The sequence below is a fragment of the Dufourea novaeangliae genome, unplaced genomic scaffold, assembly GCF_001272555.1.
Source record: "Dufourea novaeangliae isolate 0120121106 unplaced genomic scaffold, ASM127255v1 scaffold7, whole genome shotgun sequence".
NCBI classification, from domain to species: Eukaryota; Metazoa; Arthropoda; class Insecta; order Hymenoptera; family Halictidae; genus Dufourea; species Dufourea novaeangliae.
The window spans coordinates 1671830-1686270 of NW_015373896.1; the positions used below are offsets into that span (position 1 = coordinate 1671830).

The window sequence follows — 14441 nt, forward strand, 5'->3', positions numbered from 1 at the left end:
CTGTATGTATAGCTTAGGGGTTTGTTCTAGCATAGTCCACAAGACGGTCGCATGACCGTGACCTACCCAACATGTAAATGTCACGGGAGTATCCAGTGGGATGCGCTGCAAAAGACGGCTTTGCAAACCGGTAATACTGTACGACATTCTCCGCCCGTTCGTCGAGGAGACTTCGATCGTGTTTGCTTTGTAAAGCAACCTCCGATGATATATACCAACGCGAGAATCATCGTTTGGCTTTTCTTCCAACCCGGTAGCGTGATACGCGAATTCTGAAGGTCGACGACGACGACGACTATAATTCGATCGCTTAACCGCGCACGACTTCACGGGCAACGAAACCAAAAAAAAAAACAAAAGAACAAAAGAGACCACTGTTGGTACAACTCGGCGGTGTTTTTCGAGTCGTGCGAGGATAATTTTAACTCGAGCCAACGCATCCAAACACGTTCCGAACCTTGACAGTGAACGGCGACTCTACGTCGCCCGATTTTCCTCCGTCGCCGTTTCACTGGGGCCACACAGCGTGGTTGAACCAACGCGCGTAAACGTTCCAACCATTCCGCACGCGCACACGAACGCTTCGCGCCCTCTGCCAGCTGTGTACTTTCCGTTCGAGTTCCACACCTGTATGCGGAAGCAAAACCTTTCACGATTAACGTAAAACAATCACGAAGCAGCGATTTGTACTCGATTAACAGCGATTGAATACAGCGATTGAACTTGGATATCCCGACTATCTGGATAGTTTATGCCCGGTGTATTCGTCACAATTGTTTCCCTCTCACCTTTTCAGACTAGTGTGCTTCGCCCCGTTGAAGATTTTGTTCTTCCGATCGCAGCCGACCGTGCTGCTGGCGTCGCTGTTGATGCTGTACAAGCTGTCGTCTTTGGTGACCTTCGAGGTGTGCAACGTCGACTTCTTTACCACGGTGCCGTTGTGCTTCGGGCTGCTTTCGTGCACCGGAAGTCCCTGATGGTGGTGATAGTGTTGCTGCTGATCAGAGTGCTCCTCGATCTTCGTCGGGACGATCATCATTTTGGTGGTGTCCGTGTGATTTCTCGGCGAGACGGTGATCGGTGGCCTCGTGGCCAGGTGAGGACGCCCCCTCGGGCTCTTCTGCAGCTTACCAGCCCGATGGTTGTTCGCCTGATTCGAGTCTCCCGGTGGCGGCTTGTCTTCCGTTGGCAGCATGTACGACAACATCGTTTTGCCTCCGTTCACCTGGGCGAAACATAAAGAAAACCAAGGCGATTCTTAGACCGGAAACGGGAAATAGAGAGAGGATTGCTGGGCTTAAGGTACGTCTCCACGTGACAGTAAAATCGTGACTTTTACGCTCGTGACATTAACTGTTATGACGATGAAAGTCATGACTTTTACTGTCACGTGAAAACGTACCTTTAGACTCGACTAGACGCCAGCCAGAGAAATCGATGCTCCGGCTCGAGGAATCGGTCTCAGGGTATGCATCCTTTTGCTCGTCCGGTCTCGGAGCCGTGGCGGGAAAGAGGTCGCGATTGAATTACCAATTGGAACTAATTACACCAAGCGTCGTGAGTCAATATCTGTTAACGCTCCAACGAGCTTCCGGTGAAACAACGCTTTCTTTCCCGTAACGGATCGACGTCATATGTAGGCACAAACGCGACACAAACGTTCGTTCCATTTCTCTGTCGTCCATATTGTCTGCCAGAGGAATTTCAGGCGATACCCGTAGAACAGTCTTACAATGGGAATTGAGTGCTCCACCGTGAATAGGGCGTCGCTAGGCGTTTTGGAGCAGGTTCAAGAGTACCGTCCAACATTTGATTTTCTGGCAACGGACTCCACCCCGGAAAAGACGGGATAGAAAGATTCGTATCGGATGGGAATCCACCGGGGAAAGGAATCTTCAGAACCGTGACGGGAATCGAAGACGTTCGGATCGTGTCTGACCACACTGGATCGCGTTCAAAGGATGCGCTCGGCCCACGAAGACAGCATGCCGGCCACCGCGAGAAGCCGTTCGAGGAGATCATGACTCACAGGGACCATCTTCGTGCGATTCTCTCCGTGTCCTGTTTTTTTTTCACGGATATTTCACGCGATTCGAAGAATCGATCGACCGAGCGCAATGAAACGTGTCCTTTTTTACGTTCGATGCTTACACAAATAACCACCATGGTTCTAGATACGTGAGAATATTTCAAGACTTCGGGGGGAGGGGCGATAATTGGGAATTCACAGGTGAAAAACTAGTGAACCAACTACAGGCTCCTATCGATTATCGTCCCGAACTCGGGTCTGCGTCGGGACAATAATCGTGTAACTTCTGACCCTCATAAATTCGATCTTTGAAGCCCGACCCCCATCCTAGTGGTGGGGATAACCCCTAGACGATAATCAAGCGGACTCTGAATGGTTAACCCATTTGCGTGACAACGGAAATGGCAATAAAATAAATATAATTATAATTGAATTGTACAACGGCAACAGTAAAACTCGAACCGTGTTTGGTGATACAGAGAGCACGCAATAATTCCGTTTCGTGATGGAAATGGAGTAAACTTACAATCGAGCATAGAAACTCAAGAAAAGCAATCAGTCGTTGTGTATTGTTGATCGCCCACGCGGTCGTGTTTGAGGCGGGAAACGGAAAAAGGCGGGATCTCTTGCGATGCCCGAGAGAATCGAAGACACGAAAGAAAAGCGAGCAAGCAAGCACGTTGGCCGAGAGAATGGCGCGCTGCGACTGGCTGGGAGGGAGGAGAACGTCGCGCGAGCGAGACCGCGACGCAAAACCGAGCAAAGGTTAGAGAAATGGCGGCCTCGGACGCTTATACCTATGTCTACTCCACTTGTGCTCCAAACTAATTTAGTAAATATTTAATACTTATGTACTATAACTCAATTGTGTAAATAATCAAAAATACAAGTTCAAGATAATAATGTTCCTTTTACATTCAGCCTACGATTCGAGGGTTAAAATAGACATTATAAAGAACCTAGTTTCATCGAAATCGTCTTGGTTACATAGCTAAACAATGCTTTGTTGTATATTCTCTATAATCGGTATTTGCATATTCTTGGCAATGTAAAGTTATTAAATGTTAGAAGCTTCTATCGTTACCACCTTATTCCTTTTATTTGTGTGATTTTATTTCATTATCACATATTTATAATACTCGCTAAAACTGCAAAAATATTGAAAAAATAAAATTACATACAGCAAGAATTGATGAACACGGTCCCTTAATAAATTTCACCACCTGGAGTGTTTAAATTGTCTACTCTGTGCCTCCTGTCGTGTCGGTTCGATCGAGCCACAGCGATGCAATACGCTTTTCGCGTCTATATCGGACCGACCACCCCGCCCCGCCGTCTATATCACCGACGCTTTTACCTATATCGGTTTTCGCGTATACTCTCCACTCTCGCGAACACACGCGCGCGGTTCCCGCGAATCGGCCCCCCCTGTTTCAATCTTCTTCGCTCGTGGCCTGTGCGATGCACTCTCGAGAGCCCTACGTGTGGGTCTGCACTGGTAAACATAATGGCTTTTGGCCAGTCTGACGCGCAGAGCGTATCGAAGGCGGTTCGTTTCTTCGGGGGTTGCACTTGAATCTCGCGGGTGGTCGCGGTGTCAGATTTACAACGATTCACAAGTCTTCTATTTGACCTTTACATTTCATTTTACCTTCTGTTTAACCAGATTATTTACCAAAATACGAATTTTATTTTAAAATTAAGAAATATTGATCATGAAAAAATGATCAATGAATTATTTCAGAAGTTAGCATTGCATCGTCATCTTTAGAAACGAATGTTCCTTCGTGCGTTTCTTATTCTTCGATCGTTTTATTCGTCTATCGTATTTCGAAGACTACAGTAGTACCTACTTATTTACTGTCATGGAGGGAATCGTTCAACCAAGAAGAAGTATAAAGAGAAGGTACTGTTTTTCATTAGAACGGAACTGCGAAAGATTCGTCTTGTTAGCATTAGGTAACCAGAGGTTCGAAACAAGAGAGAAAGGAAGACGAGATCCGTTCTCGCGACGCGACCTTCCGCAGTTATAAAAAGAATATCCAATGCTTCAAGTGGATATCCAATTACGCGAACGGCTCCGCCGGTGCAAACATCGCGAATCAAGTAACCGATCGAGCCAGAGGCCGACTGTCCAAGAGCTCCCGCGCAGGATCGACTGGCGCGAAAACGAAGGAGCCGAGTACCATTTCATTTCCGCCGGATACTTACGCTCGTACCAAGGAGCTCTCGAGACGGTGCTTTTCAAAAGGCTCGCGTGCTGGACTGGCATTTGGGCTGGCTGGAACACAAACGCGATATTCCGTGTCAGGTTATCACCAGCAGAGACCAGTTTTCATCGTGGGGCCTTAGTTTTCCGTTCGAAAGTCGAGCAAAAGTTCGGACGTATCGGATCCCCACGTGTTGGAATCTGGACCGATACGATCGTTAAGAAAAAACGCAGGGGCAGCCAGGGAAACAGGTCGATCACCCATGGGGTATACAGTAAATCCTCGATGAACGTCCAAAAGCTCCTTAGCACTAAAAATGAGCGTACATTAATGAGATTTAGCACAATGCTAGAGCTTGGAATTCTGAGGCCAATAATATTTCTTTCAGCCGCATATGGCCATTAGTTTATGAAATATTTAATGTTCACTGCCTTCGAATGCTCATCGAAGATTCGCTGTGAACAGCGAGGCAATTCTGAAAAAGCCATTAGAAGCGATGTGGAGATGGTGCACTCTATCACACACCCGTGCTAGCCACCCCCGCGTAGTTCAACCCTGGGTCGCTAAGCCACTCTTTTTCAATGGGCAATGCGTCGTAGTCGGTTGTGGCAGGCGTGGCGGAGGGACGAGAGCGGGACGAAGCGATCTCACCGGTTGAATAGGCACCTGTTTTCGCAGACAGGTGACACGAACACGTACCCACCACATGTCCGTGTGGCACCGGTGTATGGAAACACGCGTGAGAACCTCCGGGATAGACCGGGGGAGGGCAATGACTCCTAGAACAGAGAGCGGGTGCGCGACGCCGACAGACGAATGTCGACATCGAGAATAAAACCTTCCTCGAGGCCGACGCGTCTTGGTGGAAAAAAAAAAAAAAAAAAAAAAGGAACGTGTATACACCTTCTTCGACCACCGTCGTCGTGCTCTGTGCCTAAGCTCTCGCTCCTCTCGAGATTTCCGGAGATATGGAACCTACTCGACGGACAAGTCTCTGCCCCCACCATGGGACGACACGCGTTGTTTCGCCCCTGCTTAGAACCGAGCGGTGTCTCGCCCTTCGTTTTCACTCGAACGATCTCATTTTCGGCATTACCAGGGACACGATGGCATTTGTTATGTCACTGACAGACACACGGGGCTCGAAGGATCGCTGGTCTAGGCAGAGACATATACAGGGTGTAAAATAGCTTCGACTAACGGAAAGGAGGGGTTCCTGGGATGATTCGAAAGAATTTATAATCAAATAAAAATAAATAAACCACAGAAAAAATACCTCTATAGGATCACCAACTATAGGCCCTATTAGGATTAGTCTGACTAGTGATTCTGATTATCAGGAGTAATACCACCTCTTTTGTTCACCCCCTTTCTGAATATATCTACTTAATCCTGGCCTGGTTGATATACAGTAAATCATTGGGTGCTTGACTAGTTCAATGGGAGATCCTGCCGAAAAGCCTTCGAACACTTATCCATGATTTACTGTACTCTAATGCTATTAACGTCCACCTCAGGGCGGAAACTAGAATGTTACGTCTTTAACTTGGAACCCAGAACGTAATACGTTCAACCGTTCGAATTACCCTAATCCGTTCGCGTGGACGCAATATATCATTGACTGGAATGACTGTTCGACGTCGGCCGAGACGGGTAGACGAACTCGCAGATTGCTCGCAACGAGTAAAGCGTACAAACAATCACGAGGCCTTTACGGTCCGAGCCAGTTCATCTGGGCGTCGGGATTACAGAGTCACGACAACTAGCTGCATCAACCCGCTAAATTGATAAATTTGCATGACCCGCTATTCATGGACGCGTCGTCGTTCCACGACGGTCGCTCTTCCTTCGAAGCGTCAACGAAAGCCTGGGCGTGAACCGAAATGCGTTCAACGTGGGTACAAAGCGAATGAGCTTTTTTCCTCCTCTTCTTCGAAGAGCTATGTGAAAACAAAGGATTTACCATCGCGTCATTCACTGGCTGTGATCTAAATTTTCACGGAAAAAACCCGTCCCACTCATTTTCCCACCACTTCGTCAGAACTTGGACGCCCGTCGTAGCCACCGAATTACGGGTTTCTTCGAATATTTTCCATCCAACTGGGGTATTCACGTGGTCGGTAAGTTTCTCCTCTCTCCGAAAATTTCCCGTGAAATTGCTTCTCGTGTTCGCTCCTGTTATCGATTATGAATTGAATTACCATAATATTTACATCTGGCTCGGGATGAACACGCGACACTGGTTATGTAACGGCGAGACGCTGATGAAATTGTGTCGCAAACAGGGGGTGTCCGCCTTCGCTGTCCCGAACGGCAGACTTGTTGGATTCCTCGAACATTTCCTAACTTATTTAGCGTAGTATTATTTGCCAACAGTGAATGACGTAAACGGACAATAATGGTAATACGCCTTTGGTTACGCACTGAGAATTTCAAATACATAGGGACCTCCACAATTTCGTTAACTGATCGATCGACTGTTGTGTAAATGGCTAATGTTGCAAGCTAAACTGCTGAACTTCGTGCGTTGTTAAAGTTTGTTCACCCTGTTTCAGAATAGCTGTGCACGCGATTGGCTTACCGTCGACATGGAACGGTGGCCAAAATCGAAACTCTGCCCAACCACCACCCCTGCCCCCCTCAATTACAACGTTCGGTCATGCGAAAAATTCGCGGCGATCCTCGAATCGACGAACCCACAAGCCCAGCACGAATCAATCGTCGAAACTAACGTCCCGAGAACCTTATGTAAATCCAGCGGAGTGGTTAAAGGATCGTTCTTCGCGTAACGATCTCGTACAATAAATAGACGAACAACACACACACGGCTGAACGTGCATTTTAATAGCATCGTTACGGGACACGCGAATTAAAGTTATCGAGGTGGTAGAAGCGTGTGCACTCTAGTCGATCATCGTCGCCTCCTGTCCACTTAAATCGTACGATCGTCGATCAAGCGGTTCGAAGATGCGTAGTACTTCCGGCCACGGGCTTCTAACGTTACATCGAACGAGATTTCCGGCACCGTGACTTCCTGCCGCTAACAGTTCTGCGCCTACCACACCGTTCACGAAGCAATCGGTGGAAAAAATAATAGTCGCGAGTACACCATACGTACAGCCGCGATGTTTGCATTTGTAATGTCGTGGAATTATACATCATGAATGGTCCTTTAAGATCCAGACTGTTATTTTCTAGTTACTCGATGCGGTTACCGGAGTGAGTCCATCCACGGATTAAGAGAAACATGTAGATATGTACTACTTTAATACGGGGAGATCGGATGCATTTCTTTTGAAAAATGTTCGGGACTTGGGCTTTGCGGTTCTTCAGGGTCTTTCCTACTTCTGATTCTTTTTTTCATGCAATGGTAAAATATATGAAACAAGACATCCAATTAGCTATAGATCTATAAATTAATTCTCGAATAGATAAAGGTGACTCACTGAAATGTAGATAAACTAAAAAAAAAAGTCTGGAAATGAAGGTTTGACAAAAAATTCAGTACAATCATCTCAAAGCTCTCCTTGAGTCACGTTGCAATAGCTCAAAAAAATTTCGATTAAACAATTGCCAGTAGAATAATCTAAGCTGACCCCGTTTCGTGGTCCACAATATATACAAGATCTGAATCGCGTCGTCTCAATCCCTTCTTTCCAAATCACCGAGTCAATAAGGAATCCTCGTACGATATATGAGTCCTTCGGTGATGTAGTTCCTCGTTAAATCTCTCGAGGTTCCCCAGGACGTTAGCCCGCGGAATAAAATGAATGTAGGAAACGTTGAATTCGTGATGTAGTTCCTCGTTAAATCTCTCGAGGTTCCCCAGGACGTTAGCCCGCGGAATAAAATGATTCTCACGACTTGTGGGAACACTGTGTAACATCCGACGTGATTCACTCGTCGTAAATTCGAAACCGCGCCTCTAAGGATCCACCGCGCTCCCTTCTTAAGTCGACGATAAATTTTCAAGACCCGTCCTTATTTTCTTTTGTTCCACCGCGAAATTACACCCCCCCCTTTCTCGTCCATCCGCGTTTGCGCTTTGCTCTCCTTCCAGTCCGTTTCCCTCGCCACCTTCGTTTCACCCGCCATTGTTGTCTTTCGGTTCATTTATTACTCTTACCGCCACGATTACCATTAACGCTAGCCAATCCCCCCATCCCCCGATCAATCTTTACAGCAATGGACGATCGTGGAAACAACGATCCTCGTGGATGGAATCGACGCGTAAGTTCACACGAAGAACGTACCACAATCGTATCGGAAATCTTGCGAGGACTCAGGAATCGTGGACTAGATACGATTAATGGCGAGGAGAAGGTCCATGAGATAGACCCTGGAATCGTGAACCAGATACGATAATGAAGGGAGGGGGGGGGGCCCCGGAATGAACTCGTCAGGATGGGTCCAAGAACGATCCTGGCGTGACGAGCGGAGGAAATACTAACGGAACTCGACCAGGCAACATCCGTCCGTGCGTCTCTTAGCTTCTAATGGTATAAACGTGAACTGACAGAAAAGTCAATTACTCCGCTCGCTAATAAGCCCCGGCAACGGCGACCACGCCACAGGAAGCGTGTCCTTCGACGGAGGAGCAACGTGTAATAATCGGTTAGAGTTTCCGTCTCGCTCCGTTCGCCTTTCTCTTCCCTCTTTTCTGCCTGGTCGCTCGACCGCCTCCTCTTCGCGTCTCTCTCTTTATCTCCAGTCTCTTTTCTGTTCTTTTTTCTATGCTCGACGTGTCTCTGTCACGGGTATTAACGTAACTGTAGTACCGGGCGAACCGTAATACGAGCGCACACGTTCCTTCTCGTGTACGTATATGCGTAAGAATCCTCGGATGCACGCTAAGACGGCCCACGGATTACGGGAGTAGAGTAGATATCTCGTCGCGGCGGACGTGTGTTGCCTGCATGGCCGGTCTTCGTTCTCTCTGGGCCGCAACACGGAGAAACGAGTCCTCGCCGGATAATTAGATATCCGATGTCGTTCGACCGTGGTCGGACGATTTTTTCTTCTCGCCCTAAGCGGCCGGGAGATCGGTCGCTCGCGTTTCCACGCCCAACCACCACCCTGTTACTCGCGAAATACACGCACAGTGGGAAACAAAATTCCCTACAAGTTTATGATCGATGGAACGGTATTATCATTTTCGGGGACATCCGAAACCTATGTCAATATTTCTGCCCCTGTTCATCGATGTTCGTCGCCATTTTGAGAGAAGCAAATGGTTGCAGGATTTTTTATATTCAACACTTTGACTCCCACGTGGACAAAACATGGGTGACATTGCAAAGAGGCTGTATTATTTAAATAACGTTACACAATATCGCGGTATAATTTAAAACAAGACGCATATATTTTCCACGATTTATGACTCAAAAAACGAACATACATAAACCGTGTCTGGCTACGTACGGCCATTTTCACTGTGGCAGTACACATGTTAAACTCTGTTACCAGTTTATTGAAAATAAATGGTAGATAACTTGGTACACCTGATACAACCTTGTTTCATTCTACAGCCTACCAACGGATGCTTTTAAAACCCCCTAAAACTTTTCTGTGCTCCGCTAGATTCCTGAACCGTCACGGAGCAGATCTTATCGTTCGCGATATGTAGCGAACGTGCAAAATTACCATTCTGATTCTCCTGGAGTATCATCTTTCACCCACGACCGGAGATTAAATAAAGTATTGATTACATGGCTGAAGACTGGAGAATTTCGAGAGTACGTCGACAGGATAAAGCGATTCTGATCCCGGAAGCGTAGTCGTAAACGCAGCTTTTCAATGCGCCTTTGTCGCGAGAGATGTGCATATACACACAGATACGCAGGCAGAACTGCAACCCTCGGCTGCCGAGGGCGTCATGGACCCTTTCGTTTACTCTTCCCTTGTAGCGAATAAGAGAGAAAACGATCGCTAATGTACACAAAGGAGCGATTCGTTAAGGGACACGGCGGACCAGCCGAGATTTTCATTTAATTTTGTACTTTGGCGCGAAGGCGAGCACAGTTCCCAGCGTTTACGTTGCGAGACGAAAGAACAATGGGGGGGTTGTTTCACGCGAGACTTCCGCAATCGCGAGACCATGGTCTACGTCGCTTCGCGACACTGGTAAATTTTGCACGCGAAATTCGCCGCGCTACCAGCGTCCGTAGAAGCGAAATTGCCGGTTGCAAAATAACACGAACAAAGTTGCACGTAACGTTTACTTTTTTTTTACTTAACGGACAATAAGCACTTTGGTATACTTGTGCAGGAAGGGAAATGAGATTACGGAATTATAATATGAAGAGAAAAGAAACATTCTATCTTTAACCTTTTCTTTGACACTGTAGCCATATGGCTATGTATATATTATTATGTATTATAAATTACGAAATAAAATATTAGTAGGTATCACGTATTTTTTCATACCTGTGAGTTTATAGTAGTTTCTTCTAGTCTTATGTAGATAGCATGACACAAACTTTAACAACCGAAACTGCACTTTTTTTCGAAAAATCGGTCGTTCTCCGTGCCCCAATTCGTCCGACCGAGCTTCAACCGTACCCGTAGCCTCCCTTCCCTGCTTCGATCCAAAAGCATTGTGCACTATTTCACGGGAGTGCTTCCGTATCGATAAGCAGCGGCCGAATTGAACGGTATCGCTCCGATTTTGAGTACTTCGGAACATCAATCTACACCAAGAACAACAATCCAACGTTCATATTTATTAGAAAACCAGCGTTTCGATACAGACCCGAAATCTTTCGAGTTCAACGAAGAATCTCGTATCTTATCGGTCCAGTGGCGACAGAACACTTCGGGGTCACGGTTCTTGAAACGAAATCGAAAATCAAATAATCGTAGTCCCACTCGAGATAGAATAATCAAGATATTCGACCATTACCATTGTTTCGTCAGCATAAATATCCAACAATTCGTAACGTTGACGAACTCTCGATCTCCCTAGAACTCGTCGCCGGTTTTCTGCGCTAGTCTTGGGATCCAGTGGGCCCCTCGACATTAATCTTCGCGAGCGTAGTTGCCGAGCAATTGTGAAATATCCGTGCAGCAAGCAAGGCAACAGCAAAGTCGTCTACTCGGTGCGCACTGTACCGTGTCGTGAGGTCGAGCTGCACGGATGAACCCGTACGGGTTCTGGCAGCTGGTTGGGTGCCAGGTAACGTCTATGCTTCCCGACGCTGTCCGCTGGCATTATAACCAGGAAGATGCGCGCGTCCGACCAAGGGGAGACGACGTCGCCTCGCTTTTTCCTCCCCCTGACGAGGTCTTATCGTAAAAAATCGACTCGAGCCACGTTACCTCGCTTTACACCGACGCCTCATGCTCGCTCGAGTCCCCATTACAATTTACCCGACCACACCGTGTCGGAAATCCTGACTCGTCAGACTCAGGAACCTACGAATTGCTCGATTTGAGAAAAATTACTATTTCGCTTTTGTCCACTGTGTTACGAATGTTTAAACGACAGTTGGAGATGGAGCAATATTTAGTCTATTATAGTGTTCTGTGACAGCAGAGTAATTCTTGCTGGGGACCTTTGCTTCATCTTTGGTAACCTTAGTACAGTCTCTAGATGTTTTTGGCCTTATCGCTGAATTCAAATTTTAAGAATTGAATAATTCCATTCCAAATCCAATACCTCCTCTAGCTATAATTCTTTCTGTAAAGATCTCGATTTTTTTTATTTGCTACATCCAATCTTTCACAAAACCAAATTATTATTGTCTTGGAATTACGCATTAAAAACCCTTGGCAATTTATAATAACAAGCTGCAGAACATCTCCACGCACGCTAATCCAAAGTGAGTAAAGACTACAACAATCCGTCCAACACCTGGTATTAACTGTCTTGGACCTCCCTACAATAGCAATAGCTACCGATTCGCCATAGGAAGATCGAATCACTATTAAGCAAGTATCACGGATCGACGGTGCGCAATTAACGCCACACGTTCTTATCCTGTTCCGGTTGGCAGACGATCGCCGCGCCGATTAGTCGTGGGGCAAAACGTTTCGCGCGTGCTTCACATTCGTGAGACGTTTTTTCGTAAGCTGGCAGGAAGAGGGGATCGACCAACGGGTGGCAGAGGGTCAGGTGTGCAAGCGGGGGTACATGCATATCACGATTCGCATCGGACGCGAAGGTATCGCTGTCGGTGTGACGTAATGACGCGTGCACGCGACATTCTTCGCTGACCCTCTCGCGCAATCGAGCCCCCGGTGGAATCTTTTGCTCCCACGATCACAGTTGTCCGCAATTTCAACCCGACCCGGTTTTTCTCTCCTTCGTTCCCACCTTTTTGCCACCCTCGTTCTCGTCTCGTTCGCGCCGAGAGATCGTTCCGGAGATTCATTCGGGACAAAGGCGGGATATTCCTCAATCTCCTCGCTGCGACTACCATTACGAAGAACAAAAAAATCGAAAAAAAAAAAACCCGCCCCTATCTGCCCTTGTAGTAATTCGTCCCGTGAAATATAATTACGGCGGGACGTGCTCCCTCGATCGATAAGCGAAAGAAATTCCGCGAACGTTCGTCACGAATTCCGTCGTGTTTCTTCTTTGCTATCTATCGCGAATTTTTGCATTGACAAAAAAGACGTCAAACTTCTTCCCATCGTTCCGGTAGCAATTTGAAGCTCGAATCTGTATAATTTGTATATTTGTAAAACATCTTTCTTTACATTTTTTATCATGAATAGGAGTAAAATATCACAATTCATACTTTTATTCGACTGTTACTGGGTTAATAAATATTTGAAAATCTGCAGAAAATGCGTGAAAGTATTCGTAAGAGAGCGCGATCGAAATTCCGGCGTTGTCGCCGATTTCTCGGTGGGGAATCGCGAGGCATCTCTCGGGTCGCGAGAACAGAGAAACGGGAACGTTGTTTCGAGCAGCCGGACAATTCGGAATGCGGATAAACTGTGTTAAACAGGGGCTGAGGACTAGAATCGTCGAATATCGGCACGGGGCCCGAGCCAACCAACGGGCAGCGTAGGCGCGTAGAGTCAACCGGCGGAATTGGACGGGGTCAAGTTGCAACGATGCGCCACGCGGTGAGGTAATCCAATAAACTCATTGCCAGCTGTCGCGAACCTTGCGTCGAGAGGCGCTCGCGAAAACCTACTTCTTATTCGATTAGACGTCCCCTTTCCTTTAGTACACGTGCGCGAGTGTAGATACTACGCTGCTTCACAAACCCTATGAAACTTCGAAAAACTACCCGCTTGTTGTGAACATTATTACTACGTGGAAATTGAGTGGACATTTGGGCGATGGACCATCGACTCTTTTCTCGAGAACTTTCTTCCTAGACCAGTGGTATTTCCTCTGGAATTCGTAAGTGGAAATAAAGTTGTAACAAACTGTAGTGTGGAGTATTTGACTGAAAAATTTGGCCAATATTCCAATTTTTAAACTTTGTTAAATACAAGAAGAGTTCTTATCTCTTATAACGTTAAAACAATTGAGTTAACACTCTTTTTGTATTTAATTAAGTTTAAAAATTGGAACATTGCCAAATTTTTTGGTAGCGTCTTTCAAGGGTTACTACTACAAGTTTTCATCCCCCACGGATCCGAGCCGAGGATATCCGAAAGAGGACTCCGTCAGATTGCTCGAGGAGATCCATTAATTAAAGAAATGTGGAGAGAACAAACACATGCAAGGAACTAATAATCAGTTTGACAAGACGAACCTTGGTCATGCAATGCAGAAGAAGGGCCTTATATCACTTGGTCTCTGGAATTATTGAAATTTATGTCAAATTAACATTCAATTTAACATTCATTTTGGTATTTGAAACAAATTTAATAGGAGGTCCTTTCACTACGTTACTTTTTCCCCTAGTGGAAGCCGAGTTCGCTCGTGGGTGCACGTGATTCGTATTCGACATCGACACGCTCGTGAATAAAACACGAGTACATCTAAGTATGCACGTCTCATGCGTAAGGTGCGTAAACTGGCGTGAGTCATCGCGCGTAGTCTCGATGGTAACGCGTGTAACGGAATAATTGCGGAAAGAAGGCGCGTGCTGAAGAGAAAGACAGAGAGAGAGACAGTGTGTTCGCAGCCCATTCAGAAGTTGCCGGCAGCAGGGCTGAAAGGAAAGAGACACGCCCGTAACAAAAACGATCGGGGAACGTAATGACGGTGGGAGCGATGATGAACTCACGTGAAATTG

At 46.6% G+C, this 14441-nt stretch overlaps 1 protein-coding gene across 5 annotated transcripts in view; it reads right to left on the bottom strand.

Annotated features, from left to right (window-relative positions):
• Nucleotides 1-14441, bottom strand: part of LOC107193377 — a 52673-nt gene that overhangs the window by 27367 nt on the left and 10865 nt on the right. For 2 of the 5 annotated variants that reach the window (XM_015582813.1, XM_015582815.1), the window contains exon 2: nucleotides 789-1225. In XM_015582813.1, the coding sequence (XP_015438299.1) occupies nucleotides 789-1207 (419 nt within the window). In that variant the 5' untranslated portion in view covers nucleotides 1208-1225. Of the gene's footprint in view, nucleotides 1-788; nucleotides 1226-2555; nucleotides 2584-4240; nucleotides 4311-10665; nucleotides 10678-14441 lie in introns of those variants that run through there. The other 3 variants (XM_015582814.1, XM_015582817.1, XM_015582816.1) reach the window with 3 other exon arrangements.